This window comes from Petromyzon marinus, chromosome 39 (assembly GCF_048934315.1).
Source record: "Petromyzon marinus isolate PM22_M1 ecotype Great Lakes invasive population chromosome 39, UKy_Petmar_22M1.pri1.0, whole genome shotgun sequence".
NCBI classification, from domain to species: Eukaryota; Metazoa; Chordata; class Hyperoartia; order Petromyzontiformes; family Petromyzontidae; genus Petromyzon; species Petromyzon marinus.
Genome location: NC_133705.1, coordinates 9,042,962 through 9,064,840, shown reverse-complemented (window position 1 = coordinate 9,064,840; position 21,879 = coordinate 9,042,962). Strand labels below are relative to the sequence as shown.

The 21,879-nt window shown below is 47.2% G+C and overlaps 1 protein-coding gene across 2 annotated transcripts in view; it reads left to right on the top strand.

The window, feature by feature from the left end:
- The window catches only part of NPHP4 (nephrocystin 4), a 307,452-nt gene extending 285,842 nt beyond the window's left edge, over positions 1–21,610 (top strand). For both annotated transcript variants that reach the window (XM_032968292.2, XM_076072909.1), the window contains 3 exons: positions 3,692–3,871; positions 11,242–11,385; positions 13,525–21,610. In XM_032968292.2, the coding sequence (XP_032824183.2) occupies positions 3,692–3,871; positions 11,242–11,385; positions 13,525–13,665 (465 nt within the window). In that variant the 3' untranslated portion in view covers positions 13,666–21,610. The remainder of the gene's footprint in view (positions 1–3,691; positions 3,872–11,241; positions 11,386–13,524) is intronic.
- Positions 21,611–21,879: the final 269 nt, after the last annotated feature.

The following is a 21,879-nucleotide window of genomic DNA, read 5'->3' as shown; positions in this document are numbered from 1 at the left end:
GGCGCGCTGCGTTACTAGCCTAGCAACTGGAGATCGGTGCCTGGCACGGCTAATATCAGTGGCTGCTTTAGTTCAAACCCACTGCTGATGAAGTGCCATCACATGCTCAGTTTAAGGCTGAAATGAGGTCGTGGTGGCCCAAACGCCAATACAAGCAGGGCACCGCGGTGGCGAGATGTTAACTCCCTCTCCTGGGATGCAGAAGGTTGTAGGTTCCATCCCAACCATGACGCCTGTTGTATATTTGGAGCTTGCATGTTCTTCCCTGGTCACGTGGGTTTTTCTCCGAGTCCTCCGGTTTTTCCCTCCAAATTTAGAATCAACGCGCGTTTAGACTGTTTGACCGTTATAAATTGCCACACTATAAGGCACTTTGTTGAGCTGTCATTCGCGGGTTGCTTCTGAAAAAGAGCTATACAGCTCAGTGGGCCGTATCTGGTAAGATAAAAAATATATATTTTGCAGTTTTACAAACATCACCGTGAATACATGCATTCTGTATTCATATCTTGGAAGCTAAGCTGGCTTTAACCTGGTTTGCACTTAGATTGGAGACCGCTTCGGAGTACCAGGTGTTGTAGCCTTGAGCTGCGAAGATGACAAGAGGGCACTTGAGTCTTGAATCTCGCCTTGTTGAGTATTACCCCCACGTCGTGAGTGTCGATTTTCTCTTCTGAGTACTCCGGTTTGAGCCTATGTACCCAAACACTTGTTAAGGAAATCAGCCCAACATTGCAACGCAGGAAACCTCCTGAGCGAGACTCTCGAGTATCATTGAGGCTTTCCCAGGTAAACGAACAAAAAATTATTTTTCCGCAATCGGCCATAAATCGAACCGACTTTGAACTCGCAAAACAGGCCTCGCGCACGCCAGCAAAAAAAAAGCAAAGGCCTCAAAAGGGGCCCCAGAAATAGCGTTATCGACCCTCGTTTTGCAGAAGAAACAAATGAATGTGGAGCGAGTCGCCCACGGACATTCGCCCCAAAGCGCGTGGCCGGCGCTCAGATTTCATCATCCGCACTGGGAGCGGGTGGCGTGGTGGTGGTGGGGGGGGGTTCAGTTGAACGATTGATAGTTTCCTACGCAATTCACATTAAATCAATTGGCCTCGGTTTGACGTGGCCTTTCTGGGCGCGGGGGGTGGGAGGGGGAACCGAGGCTGTATCGTCGCAGCCACATTGCACGGCTTAAATTGACCCCCCCCCCCCCCCCTGCTCGTATCGCGAGTAGCCCGCAGCAGTCTTCTAGCAAATGGGCTCGTGGCGAGCATTACACGGCAGGTTAAGGCTACGATGCTGCCTGGGTGGAGAGGTGTGGGTGGGTGGGTGGGGGGGGGGCAGCAGGGGGGGACGGTGTGAGCCGTTTCTCCGCGTGACCGGCTTCCAAGCGGAGATCGCCCCCGAGTGTTTCGTTCGTAAGTGGGCTTTTTTTTCTTTGAAAAGCGCGCAAGTGATGTTCGAAACTTTCCGACTTGCTTTTACCCAGTTGGAAAGATCGTAAAGGGCCATGCAGCTCCCTCGTGACGGTGGGTTTCGCAGCGGTAATGATGGTTCACTTGTGTTTGCGTGCCAACGTAAGCTTAGCGGGTTTGTTTTGAGTAAGCTTGTTTGGGGCTTTTTGTTTTTGTTGTGGTATATTGTTGACGTTCGTATCGCCCGTGCATTTGTTGCAGAAATTATCACGGGTTTATTCCCTCCGCATTCGATAATCCCAACACACAAGATGACTTAGCTTTGTTTAACACCTGCTGCCCTTATGCTCGTCACTATTACATCCTTAAATATGAAATAAACCACTTAGCCGCGCGCTATCTCTCTCTCTCTCTCTCACCATAACCAGCTAGCACGGCCGCCGCCTGCCTTTCTAAATTTGCGCAGTCTGGTGGAACGGGTTGTTGTCCGCTATAATGCGGCCTCGGGCACTGTGTAGCGGGCGGTAAGGCATGGCCCGATGAGCCCTAATGAGGATGACCTATACACCGAGCAAGGAGTATAATACCCGCAGCATGTCACGGCCATCACCTGTATTGACTGCTAAAATTAACAGCGATCTTTCCAACATCAAGTCCCGGCCAAGGGGGGAAGGGGCGGCGCCGCAGTTGTCGGAGCTGAGTTCGAACCCCAGTCGCGGCTGACGCCGGTGGTGAGCGATGTCTGACCCGGTTCTGCGCCCACCCCCACCGCCCCCCCGCGAATACACTTCAGTGGAAGCGAATAGTGGCCTTCTGAGAGATCTCTGTAAAGGTGACTGGCAGTGATTGAATAGGCAACTATTGAGGCATATGGCAATCGCTTCAGTGGGTTTGTAGGGAAATAGATTGCATTTGCATAATAATAATAGATCTACGAGAAAGTTACTGAAGCTCAGCGGCTGAGATGCAACAAATGTTGTCATTAAAATAGTTTCAGACGTGGCTTTAAATTGACATTAAAAAGCAGCTGCCACCGAGTTTAAACAGAAGCAAAAGGTAACACCGCAGGCATTAACGGTTTTCTCCCATCACGTGTCCATTGCCGGGCTGCGAATCGCACAACTCCGTACAGCCTTGATTCGGGGCTTCTCGGGAACCTACCCAGCGCACCGACTACCTTTTTAAAGACGTCATTTGGTGATGGCTGCGGCTACTGCCGCATTGGTGGCTGCGTTGGTGGCAGCAGCAGCAGCAGCAGCACAATTAACGACAAACTCAACACACTCGACTTAACGCTGTGGCCTTAAAATGAAAACAAATATATAACCGGCGACATTGCGACAACTTGGCCTTCCTCGTGACGCGTAAATAAGTAGACACACGAGACAAGCCAGCAACTGGGGCGCCACTTCAACCCCTCTTCATGTGGCCCATCGCAGATAGTCACAAGCGTCACGTTAACAGGCAGACCCTCCCAGTCACGTGACTCGGGGGAGCCAATCAGATAGAACCCGTGACATCACTTGGCTGGCCTCAATGCAAAAGGTTTCTGTTTGGTGTTTTTACATCTTGACACCTTTTTTATTGCCAGAAAGGGTAAAACCTATTCTTATATTCTTATGCTCAATGTAAGTCACATAACACGTGGGGGGGGAAGCGAAAATGTAAACATCGACACGCCGCTGTTTTGACATTCATTAGTAATTGTGATTGTTTGCATCCCTTTATCATTACAGTATCCCCTCGTTATTTACGAACTTGCTATCCACGATTTTGGCTGTCCGCGAATCACATCTGGTGATTCACCAACCCTCGTTACCTCCACAGTGCTGGATTACAGGTCACGTGAATAGCCAGCACTGCCCAGATAAATAAGGTGCCGTGGTGGCAAGATGTTAACTACCTCACCTGGTATGCAGGAGGTCGTGGGTGCGATCCCAACCCTGACGCCTGCTGTATATTTGGAGGTTGCATGTTCCCCCCATGATCGTGTAAATTTTTCTCAAGGTCCTCCGGTTTTCCCCTCCACATTTAGAATCAACGTCATGCGTTCAGAGTCTTTGGCTGCCGCTATAAATTTGCGTGTGATCACAAGCCACTTTGTTGAGCTATCATTTGTGGCCAGGCCGTTTCCGAAAGAAAAAAAAAACAGCTGTATAGCTCAGTGGGGCCTTACCCGATAAAAAAAAAATAGTTTAGTTCAGTTTAAATCGTTGAGTGTGACTACGACCGTCCGGTCACTGCCTTCCCCCTCTCCGCCCGCCCCACGCCCCCTCCAGGTATCTCCGCGGGACGAGTTCACGCTGCAGCCAGACTCGGTGCACGAGGTCTCTCTCCGTGTGCGCCCGCTCTCCGCCGGTACCCGGAGCCACCTGCTGAGCGCCGTCGACACGGAGTCGCTCACCATGCTCAACTGCTGGCTCGTCTGCGCCTCCTGCTCGCCACCCGTCATCTCCAGGGTGCGGCCCCGGTGCTAGCATGACACGGCGGGCGAGGTGCCCCGGAGTGGCGGCACTTGCCACCCTCCCGATTTCTGCCGTCATTGCGGACAGCCGCCGGAAGCGATGTTGTCTGAAGCTTCTTTTGATGCCGTTGTCACTGCTATTTTCGTTCAGCTGCTGTTGTTTGCCGTGACAGTTGCCGCAAGTGTTGCTTCCCCGAGGGGGTAGTCAAGCCTGAAATTGTAAGCTTTTTCAATAGGGCCCAACATTAGTTTAAAATACAAAGAGTCAATATATTTTATTTTATAAATAGCAATTAAATATAAATTTTCACGGTATCACGGGGAGCGGGGGGCCATCACCCTTACCCCTGCTTTCCCCATCCCCCCCCTCCCCCATTGGATCCGCTGTGCCAATATTACTCTCGTTATCTCGGCTGCTGGAAACATTGCTGTTGCTGCTTCTGTTGCCTTACCTGCAACTGCTATTGCTGCTGCAGTTCATGCAAAGCGTGTTACCGCTGCAACAATTCTTCACTGGGTCAAGTATTTGTGCTGCCGTTGCTGCTGCACATCCACCACCACCAATACCGGCACCACCACCACCACCGTCACACTGGGGTTGGAGAGGGCATCTACTCATTCAAGCTGCCTCCCTAAGCCCTGCTTCCCACCAACCCTCCTGGGAATTGAGCTTCCTTATGTCCCAGCAAATGACTGATTACAGGATTTAAATAATTACCATCTTGTTGCATTAATGCATTCGCCACCACTGTGCCGCCGACAGGAAATGGTTTTAATTTTGGCGTCACTGTTGCGAAATACCGCTGCTTGGGTTGTCGCTGGTCGTATTGGTGGGTCGTACCAGCGTGTCATTCGGCACGATGTCCGACGTTTCTCTCCGCGTGCTGGGAGCTTCTTCAGTTCCTATTTGTCTGCTTATTTCGTGGAGCAAAACGTCGGGACGTCGCGCCAAACAACAATTTACAACAACAACATGCGCTGCAACCCGAAAGGGCATCGCAGCGCTGTTGTAAAATGTTTTGGCAGTGTTTGTCTAGAGTGGAGAAAGTAGATGGGTCGTAAGGTACAATAGTGTAGGCAGTGGCGATGTAACCGTGCGTCGATTCATTGATTTAAACAAAAAATAACAATTGTGCTTACTTCCATGCAAAGAACCGTGCATTGAACGATTCACAATTCATGCACATGATGTGCAAATTATATATGCAGGATTTTATAGATTTGGGCTAATGGAGCAAGCACAAGTCTACGGATGGGAAAGCAAAGCATGAAAAGAGAACAAATGACGTGGCAACGAGAAGAGCGAAAATACATTTCCTTTGAATCGAATCGTAACCGCAATTATGAACATCTGAATCACTGCGTATGCCTGTTCCGTTACAGTCCATGTCCTTGCCTGTCAAATCGGAAGTTTACCAGCAATGAATCAAGCGAGTCTGGCTCTCCTGATGAGGCACTGTGTGTCGAAGCCGGTCCAGAGAATTTCCTTATCTTGAAACAATGCTGCTGAAATTGTACACTTCCCAGAAGGTTTTTGGGTTAGATCACGTTATTTATAAATGTGTCGTAACCCTCCACCACCCGACACGGCCAATCAGCAAAAAAGTGTCACGTTGACACCGGTGGTGAACTATTTGTCTTTTGTCAACGTGACACTTTTTTGCTGATTGGCCGTGTCGGGTGGTGGAGGGTTACGACACATTTATAAATAATGCGATCTAACCCAAAAACCTTTATTATGAATAATATTGGTCGCGAAAGCCTACGTGTTAAACTTCCCAGAAGGCCGCGCGACCAATGTGTTGTGTTAGAAATACTTCATTTTTTCTTATCTGGAGCAGTAGATATGTGAAGGAGGCATATAATATTTTTACTCTTTGAGGATACAAAGTATTAATTTGGCTCAGTGCTAAAATGTGGGCATCACGAGCCCTCATTATGAGAAATGGCTATGTAAGGAGACTCATTGTCTGCGTATTGATATCATCGCGGTACGTGGAGGTCAGAAACAAAGAGGACTCAATCGCGGTGCACAAGCACGGGCGTAGACTACGCCATTGTTGTCATTTGCAGCGCTGCTAAGTAGCTGACATATATGCAGTATATTAAAAGCGAGCATTAGCAGCAGTGGATCCCCTTATCTCTCTCTCTCAGATTTTATAGAAAAGGGGTTGCCCAGAAAATTATCCTATTGTATATTTTCAATTGCGGGGTAACCGTTTTCAAACGCAACTTATTTTAAGCCGAAATATGCATGGGTGAAATATGCATGGGTGCCCGTTAGCCTTTCGTTTCAACGTTGTGGAGTCCCATCGAATGTGGCTGGGTGGCACTGTTGAGAGTTCAGATTTTGATCGGGGGGGGGGCGGGGTCACGTTAGCCAATCATCGCAGAGGTCAATAACAATACCTACCATTTAGATGGAGGTCAGCAGCAGCAGCTGTCTCATGCAGAGAGTAGCCCCAGCCATGGGAAAATGGAATTTCTCCCACCAGCTCACGACCCACCAACTCACTGCTCACCAATAGACGTTATCCCTGCCCCGTTTGCGCGTTTTCAACAGGGAGACACTATCACCAAAGACGTTTTCAACAGAGAGACACTATCACCACAGACGTTTTCAACAGGGAGACACTGTCACCACAGACGTTTTCAACAGAGAGACACTGTCACCACAGACGTTTTCAACAGAGAGACACTATCACCACAGACGTTTTCAGCAGAGAGACACTATCACCACAGACGTTTTCAACAGAGAGACACTATCACCACAGACGTTTTCAACAGAGAGACACTATCACCACAGACGCTTTCAACAGAGAGACACTATCACCACAGACGTTTTCAACAGAGAGACACTATCACCACAGACGAGGCATGAGCCGTGAAGCAGACGCAACTAAATGTGGGATGCTTTCAATTCGCGGTTGCCCGGTTACGACCAATTTTTATTGTTTCTGCTTCCGCTGTTTCCACTTTCGCAGGATTGTGCGGTTGATGATGATTAGTGCCAATTATGCCGCTGTTTTTTTTCTGATAATTTTGTAACGAGATAAAAAAATATATACATTTCGTTTTTTTTTGTTATCGAAATGGATGGAGATGGGCTGGAAGTATTGGGCCGTTCTTTCTGATGCAATGTTTCACCGCCGGCTTTATCGTGAGCACGTCAATAAGAGCGAGGCCCATAGGGCGTCCGAGCACAAGCCCCCTCCCCCACCCTCCGTGGCTGTTGCCACCGAATCGCCCAGGCCACACAAGGTAGGTGTCTTGTCGCCATCTGCTGGCAGTGCATTCAGTGATTGGGGTTCCTACGGGCCCACAAAAGACAGTGGCGGTGTCAATCTCTGGATATTAAGCACGCCTTGGATAAACATGGCTCCGATATGTAAGAGACACGCTCTTACATTACGTTGGTTGGTGGCCGGGGGGGAGGGAAAGAAAAGGCAGCGTCTGATATAAGCACACTCAGTGAGGTTTGGCTGGTAGGATGGGGATGGTTTAGTTTTATTTTTCATGTGTTTGGGTGATTTGCTTACTCTCCTTGTACGTTGCACTTCTGTCGTGTTTTTGTAATTGTTGTTGTTGTAACCTTCTTAGCCCGTGCCCCTACTGGACATCTTTTTTTTTAAAGAGCATTATAGTCCTTCGGATTCCTCCAATGTCAATAAATATTCTGATTCTGACCTGGACGAGAGCACATGAGCATACCTCAACCTCTGCTTGGAGAGTGCTTATGCCACAACTTCGACCCCAAAAACCACAAAGCGGGGGTGGGGGGACGTGAAAGTGTTTGATCTGTTTAATTATTAATTATTGTAAACAAGCAGAGCCACAAACAAGTCAAGGGCACCGTTTTTCAGTCAATAACATCAGTTGTTTTAGTTCAATTAAACTGATAATATTGATATTATTGGTTATTTCGGTAAAGTCACGTAGAAGGGAAACAATAAAATAATAAAAACATAAAACAATAAAATTCTCACGACGTTTCGACTGCAACACAAGTAATCATCATCAGGTGTGAAAACCACAACAAGAAATTTTGAAAAAGTGGCGGGTTTTTTTACTTTAGCACTACGGAGAGCGATTTGGCAGTTTGTTCAAATGGACGAGGCCATCTATGTTCGGAAAAGAGGAGGGGGACACGAAAATAATGTATGCGGTCTGAAAGCCACCTTAAGTGTGATCAATCAATTAAGACCCGAAATGGTTTATCAAATCCTTCCAATGATTGCTAAGCCAGAATCCATCTTCTCGGTTGAAATTGTCTCTGTGTTTGTATATGTGGATAGCCTCATGAACGAATCTCTCATGGTAGCCAGATGGCTTGCAAAGAACCTCTGTTTTGGAGAAGTCAATGTCATGTGAACCTACTGAATTATAACAGTGATCTGCCACGGCCGAGGTGTTGGTCCTACCGTATTTCAGGTCTGCTTTGTGTTCACGAATGCGGCCCGAGACATGTCGTTTGGTTTCTCCAATGTAACTACTACCACAGAGGCAACTTAGTTTGTAGACGCCAGGGTACTGTATGTCCGGAATCACATATTTTACAGATGGAACCAGATCACGGATTTTATGTAATGTGTTGAATCAGACTTGGATCTTGTGTTTATTCAAGATTTTGGAGATCTTTTCTTCGTGATCCCCGCAATGTAGGGTAAGGTGATGGTTTTGTCTGAAATCCTGCGGCCTTTCACTGGAAAAACCACCTCTGCGGTACAAAATTCTACTCACCTGGTATCGACAATCAAGAGTATTTCCCTGTCCCCAGACGACCTGCTTGTCAGTTTTGATGTAGTTTTCTTTTTCACCAAAGTTCCTGTACCTGACACCATCGCAATCATTGAAGACTTGGTTCATCAAGGACTAAACACTGAGGTACCCCCCCTGGTAAGACACTGCTTAACCAATACATAATTCACTTGGAATGGAACTTTCTACAAACAAACTGAGGGCACCCCAATGGACTCCCCCTATCTCCGGTTGTAGCCAACATTTTCATGGAGAAATTTGAGACTGACGCCATCCAGACTGCCAGTCTGCGCCCAACCTTATGGAAGAGGTACGTGGATGACACTTTTGTCATCTGGCCACATGGCTGGCCTGCTCTCAACCAATTCTTCGACCACATCAATTCCATACACCCAGCCATCAGATTTACCATGGAGGTCAAAAAAGATGGCAAGCTACCTTTTTTGGATGTCCTAATAAAAAAGAGACCTGATGGTTCAATGAGCCACTCTGTCTACAGGAAAGCTACCCATACGGATGCTTATCTGAAACCAGATTCCCACCACCATCCATCCCAAAAGAATTCCCTCATCAAGACTCTGCAGCATAGAGCCCAATGCATATCCGACCAGGAACACATAGCCAGTGAACTCAAGCACGTACACCAAGCTCTTAAGGCTAGTGGTTATTCTGACTACACAATCCGCAAAGCTATTACTCCAACCATGAAGAAGGACCCTCTTGAGGAGCCTTTCAAAACCATCACTTTACCCTACATTGCGGGGATCACAAAAAAAGATCTCCAAAATCTAGAATAAACACAAGATCCAGGTCCGATTCAACACATTACATAAAATCCGTTAAAGATGTGATTCCGGACGTACAGTACCCTGGCATCTACAAACTAAGTTGCCTCTGTGGTAGTAGTTACATTGGAGAAACCAAACGACATGTCTCGGACCGCATTCGTGAACACAAAGCAGACCTGAAACCAGGTAGGACCAACACCTCGGCCGTGGCAGATCACTGTTATAATTCAGTAGGTTCAAATGACTTTGACTTCTCCAAGACAGAGGTTCTTTGCAAGCCATCTGGCTACCATGAGAGATTCGTTCATGAGGCTATCCGCATATACAAACACAGAGACAATTTCAACCGAGAAGATGGATTCTGGCATAGCAATCATTGGAAGGATTTGATAAACCATTTCGGGTCTTAATTGATTGATCACGCTTAAGGTGACTTTCAGACCGCATCCATTATTTTTTGTCTCCCCCCCTCCTCTTTTCCGAACATAGATGGACTCGTCCATCTGAACAAACTGTCAAATCACTCTCCGTGGTGCTAACGTTGAAAAACCGCCACTTTTTTCTAATTTTCTTGTTGTGGTTTTCACACCTGATGATGATTGCATGTGTTGCAGTCGAAACGTCGTGAGAATTTAATTGTTTTATATATTTATTATTTTATTGTTTCCCTTCTACGTGACTTTACCGACAGAACCAAGAATTTGAATCCCTGCAGTCACGAAAGCTTTAAATCAAAAAATTATAATATTGACTTAACGATGTGCAATTGTATTTTCTTTCAATTGAGGAAACTTTTTTGTGTTCAAACTGCACGGATTAAATTAGTTTTTAATGATGCTCATGAGCAGTCAATCAGAAGCATTTAAAATGATAATAAGATTTTACACAAATCCCCACTAAGTTTTCAAAGCACGTATTCTTTGCGGAGGAGAACATTTACATCAGTATAATGTTTATACTGGAGGAATCCCATGAGCTATTAAGGTCTTTTTTGCAGATGTCCAGTAGGAGTGGGTCAGAAAGTTTACGCTGCTTTTTAATCACTCAATTGGACCGGTTAACAGCCCGGTTTTACACCAAAAGTCTCTCGTTCGAGGGAAACCTGGGGGGGGGAGGGGGGGGGAATGTAAATGCATTGCAACAGAAAAGGTTCCAATTGGGGCGAAGACGATTCTCCAATTAAGTCCATTAACAGAGAAAACTATCATCGACGGCACCTCTTGTGGTTGGTCACTCAGGCCCTTTTAATAATAATAATTATTCCAGGTTATGTGGCGTTCCGCAGGACAGTATTCGCTCGCTAAACAAAATGCATTCAACTTTGAAAACAAAAACCTATTTGTAAAAGAGAGTGGTGAGCAGGCAGGCAGGTGAAGAGTCCCCCAGCCCTCAGCGACCCGGCCAAGGCTCAACGGCGGCTACATCGTGACACAGGGCGCCACGGTGGCTAGGAGATGTTAACTACCTCGCCTGGTATACAGGAGGTCGCCGGCTGTATATTTGGGTGTTTGCGGGGGTCTCTCTCTCTCTCCCCGTGGTTGCGGAAGATTTTTCTCCGGTTCCTTTGGGTTCCCCCCCCCCCCCCCACATTTAGAATCAACATCACGCGTTCAGAGTATTTGGCCGCTGCTATACATTTTTCCACACGACGATAAGCCACTTCGTTAACCTATTATTTGGGATAGCCAGGTCGCTTTCATGAAAAAGAACTGTACAGCTCAGTGGGGGCCTTACCTGCTAACAAACAAACATAAAAAACCTGGTAAGAAAAACAAAAAAAAGTCTATTTTATTTCTCTTTCCCCCTGCCCCCCCGACAGGAGTTTGAGTTCCGCTTGCCGGCAGGTGGCGCCAAGGGATCCAGCAAGCGCATCAAGTACACCAACCCCTACGGGGAGGCCCGCAAGCTGGAGCTGCAGGCCAGCCGGCCCGACCTCGTCATCTTCAAAGAGGACATCTTCGAGGCGCGTCGCACAAGCACACGTTGTTCCGCAATGCCTACGCGTGCGGTGTGTCGCTCCGTGCGGCACAGCAAGTTAACCCTTTCCCTCCCGTTCCGAGACGCCTGCAAGTTGCAGGGTGGGTGGGCCCCGTTCAACGCTGAATCTCGGGCCGCGCGAGCGGCTCAGCGTTGTGTAAGAATGTGTTAAGATGTTAAAGCACCAAACGGAAACCTTTGGCAAGGAATCCTGTCCGCATTAACCACAGCACAAGGTCCCATATTGTGGCTGCTCAGCCCAAGCTGTAAATGTCCTGATGGTGGATGCATTGTCTTTGTGCTGTTCACCTTTTGGCGTCCTCTGGTCGAACACTGTTTGAGACTAGGCCATAAAAAAGGTTGTCTCTGGTGTGGACCAATCAGTTTCAAAGACAATGCAGACATTACCAGAACGTGTTTTTGTTTGCATGTTCACCACAAGTATGTGTGGCTAATGCAGACAGGATTCCTTGCAAAAGGTTTATGTTTTAACATCTTTACACAACTGTTTTATTGCCAGAAAGGGTAAAACCTGTATTCTTGGTTTTTTCGGTAAAGTCAACGTAGATATAAATAAAAATAATAAAATTAAAAATAAAATGAAAGCAAAAAACCCACGACGTTTCGATCGCAACACAAGCGGTCTTCATCAGGCGGAGAGAAAAGAAGGCAAGCCTCCAAATGCAACTGCTTATAAGGGTTTCCAAAGTGAGTGGACGGGGGACGAGATTTGGGTGGACTAGAACTTGTGCAGCGTCATTTTATTTTATTATTTCTATTTTCTATCTACGTGACTTTACCGAAAGAATCGACAATATGAATTCCTGCAGTCACGAAAGTTTTAATTCAAAAGGGTAAAACCTATTCTCATATTTTGATACTGGCAAGAAAGGTCCCATATTGGTTCAGCGTGAATTGCATTTGGAAAGTGGTAGCGCCGCTTTTTTTAAAAGACATTGTACTCGCCACAGAGAGCTGTAGCAACACGACCTGCATTCTATGATAGCTGGCGCCAAACCGTGCCACGCACCCTCCCGTGAGGTCTTTCACTTCCGATGATGTGCACGTGTGTCATCGGAATGGGAAAGGGGCTAATGGGAATTAAGATTCGGTAAAGATGCTTTGGCCAAGCAGCGAGCTCACTTTCCCGTTGAGGCATGTTGAGAAGGGGTAGTCGTTAAATGTAACGGAGACGAAGCGTTATCCCATCCACGGAGAATATCGTAGTAACAAAGCACGGTTTGCAACTCTTGGGACGTAGCATAGGTGTGTTGAGGCCTGTGGTATATTTAAAGAGCATCGACCGAAGACGGTAACCACATCGCACGCTTTCAGATGCGCTTCTGCGGCCTTCTGGAACGCTCTTCCGTTATTAAGCAGCCACTGGAGCAATGCACTTTTCAATCAAATAGATTGACAAACTCATTTATTTAGAACCGCTTTTTGCGTTTAGCTTGTTGTCCTTCCCCCGTGCCCCCAATTAGTGCGGTTGGCTACGTACTGTGCGAAAGAAGTTCAACACACATGTGTGCAATTAATGAACCGAGTGGTCATTTTGTGGCGAAAGCACAGGCGACAGACTTAGGTCGGTGCACACCCTTCCTCCGCTCTGACAGCCAAAGGTAGGCCTGTCTCATTATTAGGTTGGCCACCTTTCTTGGTTGTCCCCAGGAGGAATAGCTGCTGTCCTAGGAAATCTGTGTTTTCCCAGGAAAGGACATCAAGGATATTTTATATATGTTTTTTGCCATTTGCGTAATAATGCACCACTCAGGACAATGCGTTCACGTGTACTTCTGCCCTCTCGCTTCCGCTCTGCGATATTCTCTTCCCACGATATGCCCCGGGTTGCGTTGCACCTCGGAGTTGGCAACCCACATTGTTGTGGAGATCAGTGACGGATGTAGGTGATGTCACCGTCGTTCATGGTGATGCTAGTTGCGCTGACGATGGTGGCGTTGTCTATCATCCTGTTGCTGTTGATGGCGAAACTGCTGCTGCTGCTGTTACTGCTGTTACTGCTGTTGTTACTGCTGACGTTGCTGCTGCTGTATGTGCCGCTGTTACTGCTGATGTTGCTGATGCTGCTGCTTGCTGCTGCTGCTGGTGGTGCGGTTGGCCTCAGGTCGCCGCGCGAGGGGAGTACAGCATCGGCCTGCGCTTTGTGCCGGGCGCGGCGCGGGGAACGGAGTCCATCCTCATCTTCATCAACAACACGGAGGGGGACAACGAGGAGACGCTGTGCGTGCGAGTCACCTACGACTGACGGACGGCTCCGTCCCGAGCTCTCCCTGTGGGCCGTGGGGCAGCTGGGGAGGAGAGGAAGGGAATCAGATGAGCATGCAACGACGCATCGATGCGCTGACTGAATTTTCTTAATTGCGACTCTATAAAATAATTTTTATTTTACCAGGTAGGGCCCACTGAGCTATATAGCTCTTTTTCAGAAGCGACCTGGCCACAAATGGGGAGAGAGACATGCAAATTGCAAATATATACGGGCATCAGGGTTGGGATCAAACCCACGACCTCCTGTATACCAGGCGAGGTAGTTAACATCTCACCACAGGGAGAGAGAGAAAGACACCGCAAACTCCATATATACAGCAGGCATCGCCAGGGTCGGGATAAAACCCACGACCTCCTGTTTCCCAGGCGAGGTAGTTAACATCTCACCACGTGGACAGAGAAAGACACACAAACTCCAAATATACAGCAGGCGTCATCAGGGTTCGGATCAAACCCACGACCTCCTGTATACCAGGCGAGGTAGTTAACGCCTCGTCTTCACGGGCCACACTTGTGCCTCACATCAAGAAGGGCCTGGGTGTTCGATTCCTGACTTGAGCACCTGACTTCCGTGTGGAGTTTGTATTTTCTCTCCATATTCTGCAACAGTTTACGCTAGGTTCTCCGGTTTCCCTCCCATAGTTAAATAACACGCGATGTATATAACTGGTATTGGCCAAACATCCCAATGATCAAAAATTACCTGCAAACTACTCAATTTGGATTACATGCAACAGCAGCGACATCGCTCCCGACTGTGAAACTCAATGGGCATTTCCTGGGTAAACAAACGAAGTAGTAATAATAATAAAAATATTAATGCTGTTTTGATTTAAAGCTTTCGTGACTGCAGTAATTCATATTCTTAGTTTTTTCGGTAAAGTCACGTTGAAGGGAAACAACAAAATAATAAAATATATAAAACACATGCCATTGACTTTTCCAAGACAGAGGTTCTTTGTACGCCATCTGGCTTCCATGAGAGATTCGTTCATGAGGTTATCCACATATACAAGCACAGAGACAATTTCAACCGAGAAGATGGATTCTATCTTAGCAATCATTGGAAAGATTTGATGAACCATTTCAGGTCTTAATTGATTGTTCACGCTTACAGTGGCTTTCAGACAGTATACATTATAAAAATTTCGTCTCCCCCCTCCTCTTTTCAGAATATAGATGGACTAGTCCTAAATAAACTGCCAAATCGTTGCGCGTGGCGCTAACGTTTTTTTTTATAAATAAATAAATGCGCCGTTTAAAAATAAATTTATGCAAACCAACACACCTGAAGACGACCGTTTGAGTTATGGTCGAAACGTCGTGAGAATTTTTTATTGTTTTATATATATTTTATTATTTTGTTGTTTCCCTTCAACGTGACTTTACCGAAAAAACTAAGAATATTAATGCTGTTTGTTTTTCTGATCGTTGCAAACCGATGGTCAGGGGTCGGGCAATCAAAATAACGAGCCATTTTTTTCGAATTCGGTCAAAAAAAAAACACTCGTTTTCAAGAGCTACAATGCACTGTGAATACGAAACGGTCCTGAATAAATAACGGTCGTGGACAGCCTGTCCGTCTGATGATGCAAGTTGTAATCACTGGCGAAACGCCGTACTCAGATTGCAAATGTTGTGGATTTGCTCTCCAACACACCGGTGTGCTGTACTAGTAACGAATTGGCGCGTTCTCTTTACGTGACGAACCAAATTGGCTGTGTCGGGTAGTGGCGGGTTTAACGACAGTTACGCTATACAACCCGAAAAACCCCCCGATATTACGGATGATATTGGTCACGAAAGCCTCCTGCCACGTGTTAAACTACCGGTTACAAAGCGCTCCTTAAAGAGCAACCAGGTCGCCGACCCCTAGCCCGTGATGGAGGGGGTCAGAGGTCGAACTCGTATCGGATGGACCAAGATTAAACGGCCAGGGGCACGAGCAACGTCGGTCGCTTGCGTGTATTTGCGGGTCGTGCCTTTCGATGTCACGAACGCCGTCGCGACCTCCGCCCTCGGTCCTCTTTTGCGTGCAGCGCCGCACCGCTTAAAGAGACGCACGTGCCCCCAAGCCCGCCACGCACATCCCCGGGTCACGTGCGTGATGGAGAGCGGCTGCAAGGGGAAACCCCAACGCCGACGCTCTTTTGATTCCGTCGTTCCGCGCAGGAAACTCCCCGTTAGGCAGCAGGCGAAGGTCCTGTCCGTCGTTGCGACGTTTTGCCCGCCGTGTAATTATTATTTTTGTGTGGGAGGCTCGCAATGAGTGGCACGAAATGCGCAGGAGCGAGTCACACCTGCTGCTGTCATTTAATTTGCGTGTTGTTTTCTCTCTTCTGCAACCACGCTTATTTGACCCGCGACGTGCCCTCCGCGTGTGTGCTCGACCAAATTAAAATGGCCATTAAAAATGTGCTTTTAATTTAGGCGGAGAGAGAAGCGACAGTCGCGGCGAAAACAATGACCACAAAAAAAGACAAAGATCCCAAATCGCCCGCCCCTTTAACAGAACACTGGGCCAGGTGGCGTTAGCGAGCACCTATTAAAAGGCCGCCGTAGCGCACGACGAGGTGGTGTAACCATGCCTACGCCTGGTCGCCTTTGTCTCCCCCCCCCTCCCCCACCAGTGCTGATGTTTACACACCATGCCAGGTAATCATTTAAGGCAACCTCAGGGGAAACTGGCCCGCATATTACTCACAGCTGATATTAGCCATGGCTGGAAATCGCTCAGGTCGCCGGTTGCGTAGTACAGTGCGCTAACCCACTAAGCCACCCCTTCCCACAACCCGGCATAAACACACATGCACACATAGACACACATATACACACACACACACATAAACACACATATACACACACACATAAACACACATATACACACGCGCGTACGTCCAGACACACGCACCGCACACATCGACACAAAAGACCCCCAGGATAACCTTGCAGAAATTAGGAAGGGTGCTTTTAATGAACACTTATTAGAGTTCGTACAGCACAGTTTCCTCCCGCGCGAAGCTAAACTCTCGTCGTCAGCAATGGAATTGGCCAAACACCCAGTGGCAGGACTCCCCCCCCCCCCCCGGGCCCCGCTCTCAAGAAAGAGTCTTGAAACTCGAGTGCGGCTTTCCTCAATAATTTAAGGACAATGTTTTTGTGTTACTAATGTTCACATTGTTGTAAATTGTCACCGGTGTTGTGCGTCACGGCAAGGGATGCAATCTGGTTCAAGGTGATCGTAGCAAAGTGAGATAAACTGCACCGCCGCTTCATGTAATCTAATTTATATAGAATACCTTCACTCAAGACGCTTGGCATAGCTTACCAAACGGTGACAGAATGGAATTATGTCGTGGACAGGAGCGTGCTACACGGATTGAGGAATGAGTCACAGCGATGGAGGGTAGTTAGGGATCACGAAAGGGCTATAGGGGAGGGACGGGAAGCAGTGGAGGGGCGAGGGAAGGGAAGAGGAAGCGAATGGGCAGTAGAGAAGAGGTGAGGCTTGAAGAGAGGAATGGAAAGAGGTTAAGGAGGGTGACTCCTTCATGTAGAAGGGAAGGCTATGCCAGTTTAGAGAGTTGCAAGGAGTGAGAAGGGGAAAGAACGCGGTTGGAAACACGAGCGTGCAAACCGGCACAAATACACGGCACGGCACTTAAGTGACGATGGCTGTGTATGAGCGTGCTGCGGGGAGCCTGGTTGCGGTGTGTAAACATCACGAACTGGGAGACAAAGGCGGCCGGGCGTGGAGCTGGCCACCCACTCGTGTGCCGTGCCTGCCTTCAGAGGTGCTCGCAAACAGCACTTGCCCCAAGAGTCTGTTAAGGCTGTAGGGGGGATCTTTGTGGGAAGTGGTAGTGCAGTGGTTAGCGAGCTGCACCTACGAACCCAGCGACCCGGGTTCGATTCCCGCTCACGGCCAACACTAGTGACGAATATCTGAACTGGTCCTGGGCCTCCCGTAGGTCGACTCAGCCTCAAATGAGTGCCTGGTGTGGTGTGTAAACATCGCCACTGGGTAGACAAAGGCGGTCCGGCGTGTATGCTGGTCACCCAACACCCCCTCGTGTACTGCCCCGTCCTTAATAGTTACTCGCTAACAGCATTGCTCTGTTAAGGCTATACGTGGAGTGTTTGTCTTCCTGCTCACGCTCTCAGCCAACACTCCAATTTGCCACGGTCATTTAAAACATCCAATTTCATTTGAATGTGGGAAAAAAAAACCTCTAAACGTGGCACGAAGCGCACATTAAATCGCGAGCGTGCCGTTGCACTCGATAAATTATTGGAATTTTGTAAACGTGTAATTATTTTTAGCAAATTGCATTTTTATATTGTAGATATATACACATGGTGCCTTGTTTGTATTTTGCCGAACTTAATGTCCCCTTCTCCCGAAATTTCAAACAAGAGTTTGGCGGAAACAGATTACCGAAGAGCGAACGTGCGCGGGGTGGTGGTGGTAGTGGTGGAGCGGCCGCGACTTTTTATTTGAGGTCTGTGCAGCGGTCACGAGATTATCCCAGTGAGGTAGCGTGACCTTGGGCACAGCCCAGAGCCCGTTCGTGGTTACTCCGCAGCCTTCTCATAATTGACACCGCCGTCTAGTGTACGTGTGCGTGTTGAACAGTTTTTTTATATGTTAGCAAGTAAGGCCCACTGAGCTATGTAGCTGTTTTTTTCAGAAGTGACCTGGCTGACACAAATGATAGCCCAATGAAGTGGCTTATCATGTGGAAATGTATAGCAGCCAAATACTCTTAAACAGCATGGTGAAGTATGGTCAGACAAACCCCCATGGTGGCAAGGCACGGGGAAGCCTCCACTCGGCAATGCATAGACAAAGGGCTGTACATTACTAAATGATGGCCGGTGGTCGAGACTAACGACGGAGTGGCAGCTAAAGGAGTGAACACTTTCGACGAGAGGCAGATGCGGCGATGAAATCGGCTCGTGTGCCGTCACGCGGTGGATCGTTGAACCGCGAGACCGTGGGAGATGCACGTACGCCGAACTTGTTTCACACCGGGCGTAGCCAGCCGTGCCAAGCGGCGGTGCGAGAAAGCAGCGCAAGAGAAGGAGCAGGAGCCCCTTCCGATCTACGGTTACAATGGCTCGGACGGGGGGGGGGGGGGGGGGCTGTGGTGGTGGTTAACGCGCTGCGCTACGAACCCGGCCACCCGAGTTTGATTCATTTGTCTACGGGTAACATCACTCATGAGCGATATCAGACGCGGTCCTGGAACAACCCCCTTCAGCATGCACTGACCAGCGTGGTGAAGTATGTTAAACAAACTCGTGACAACAGGAAGGCCTCAGTCCGTCGGTGGATTGAGAATGGCTGGAAGGGTTTGTATATCTATTGCTACCCACAAATATGTGTAACAGTGTTGAGTGAAATGCAACTCTATTCAGTTATTGTTGACAAACATGATGTAATGTAGCTCATTTGAAGAGCAACAGGGCTCCCATGTTTAAGGGTTCATAAGTTCACATGCCAGCCGTGGTGCTTTCAGCACCAACATAGTCCGATGTTGGTTAAATGAGGGCCACTTGGTGGGGCTACCACTGCACTGGAGTGCACAATACTGTCTGGATGAGAAGCAGTGTGACGGTCAGTCGTTAGCCATAGCCTTATCCTCAGCTCCAAACCCTATTCGTCCCCATCGTCCACATCCGTGGTTATGGTGCGCCTATTAACTCGCTCATTCTGGTATTCATTGTCCCCAGGGAGCTGATCGTAATCTAATCGTGAGTTTCACTTTCTGTAAAAGATGTGAATATCGCCAGACACAAAAAAAACAGTCCATGCAAGCCAGAAACAAATAAGAGTGGCATAATAATTCACGCAAAATTACATTTCTCGACAGCAAAAGGTGCGATTGTGACCATTGGGATCTGTCCACCCATCATGCCTTGTGGGTCAGATGACATCGTCACACTGCTTGCATAATCCATGGAGTCTTGTTTTCAGACAACGACTCAAAGGATTAAAAATTGTGGCCATATTTATTTTAGACATGACTCAAACATTACAATTCTGATTGTCGCCAGCAGTACTTTCCCCTACAGCGCCACTGGTCGGAGAAAAATCTAGAGTGATTCAATGAACAAACGGGCCCTTGCCATGGGAATGTGGAATTTCAACCACTAACTCAGGACTACCCTACATTTCTATGAGCACAGGTGCCCTTATTCTAAATGTACCGATAAGTATTTGTGAATGTTGATTTTGTTTTGCTCTCCATCAAACAACGGTTTGGTCTTTGTAATAGCAAACATATATTTGGTGGTCGGGGCCTACAACTAACTCTAGATCGATGATGGTAAAATATTCTGGTAGATTTGACTTAAAGCTTTCGTGACTGCAGGAATTCATACTCTTTGGGTCTTTCGATAAAGTCACGTAGATAGGAAAATAATACAATAACAAAAAATCTAGTTATTTTTTTATTTTTCTATCTACGTGACTTTACCGAAAGACCCAATGAGTATCAGGGATCTAAGAAGAAATATGTGTGAGTTAATGTATGTCTTACGAACCTATTAGGCCCCTCCGTTGTAGCTACAAACTGTGTGCTGGGCACGTGTGTCGTGGTGGCCACGCACCACGAGGCCTGTGAGCCAGCAAATGTTGCGAAACTCCCTTCGCGTGTGCGTGGAGAGGTGCCCGTGCCCTGGCCTACCAAGAGAAGGCGGTACATGCAACTGTGGACCAATCTCCATCTATAATAGAAGTTGGTTGGGTTAGATCGCATAAATATATAAATGTGTCGTTAAAACCCACCACCACCCGACACAGCCAACTAGTAAGGGTTGTCAGGTAAACAGAACATGCCAATTCGTCACTAGTACAGCGAATCCTCAAATAATACATTGTTTAAATGCATGCCTATACAGGCCACCATACTTCAATAGGGATTGACGTTGGTACGGCTATTGTAGTACACACAATGGGCATGAAGGACAAGATCAATGGGCTCGCATAATGTGCAAGCATAATTTCCCTGGTAAGTAAGTAAGTATTATTTCCTAATTGCTTATGCCGTAAAAGTACAGAAAATGGCTATTATTCCCCACAAACGTTGATTTTGTGACCAGGACAGTGATATTTTGAAATTTACCTATTTTCATTGAGAAAACGTGGTGTGCATTTGTGTCATTCCTTCACGTGAAGTCCTAATCACAAAAGCAAAGTTTGTGGGGAATAATCTCCATTTCTTATACTTTTGAGGCATAAGCAATTAGAAAATGACACTACCCAGGAACAAAAATCGTGTTACATAGTGTAATGTTTTTTCCTCTTTGTGTGTGGGAGTGACCGGAGGGAAAGCACAATTGAAAGATAAAAATTAAATAGAAGAGAATGAAGGAATAGTATATCTGTTCTAAAGCTACTTGATGTACTGCTTTATACAACGTCACCTCATTACCCAACAGGTTGAGTATATTACATACAGCATGGTTCCATCTTCACCTGATCCATCAACCCTGCGCTCCAATATGCAGCATCAAAGGCCTGCATTATGACCACCGCAATTTTGCAAACGCCAATTGTGCCTGTTGCAAAATATGACATCTACTAAATATTTTAAATAGTTTTTTTGAGCATACAAATGATTATGTTTTTTTTTAATGGGGTTTTTTGCTTGTGTGTGCAAGTTTGTATGTTTTTGTGCATTTTAGATTTTTAAAAATGTCTCCGTTGCCGAAAGAGATTTGTCGCAATAACCTCTCTGGTTTGATTACAAATATATTGACTGTAATCCACTTGCGTGAGATTTGATTTACTTCTGGCATCCACGAATTCACCCTCACGTGCACACATTTGTGTGTATGCGATCTAACAATACGACAGAGGAGTGTACGTTATATTGAAAAGAAGTTAACTTAATAAATTTCGCCGACAGCCTCGGCCTGATTTTGTGCTCTCCGTAACTCGTTGGTGAGCTTTTGGTTCACACAATGTAGGCACGTGTGTGATGCTGCGTGGAAGTCGTGAACAAGAGCCAACACTCTGTTGAGTTACACTTATGCAGACCAGAGATTTCAAATGAAGCTTTTAATAGCTAACCATTGCCTACCTATCCCCCCTCATCTCACTCTACTCCCCTCCACACACTCTCCTAGTTCCCCCCCCCCTCATCTCACTCGTTTGGTGCCAACGTGACGCTTTAAAAGAATC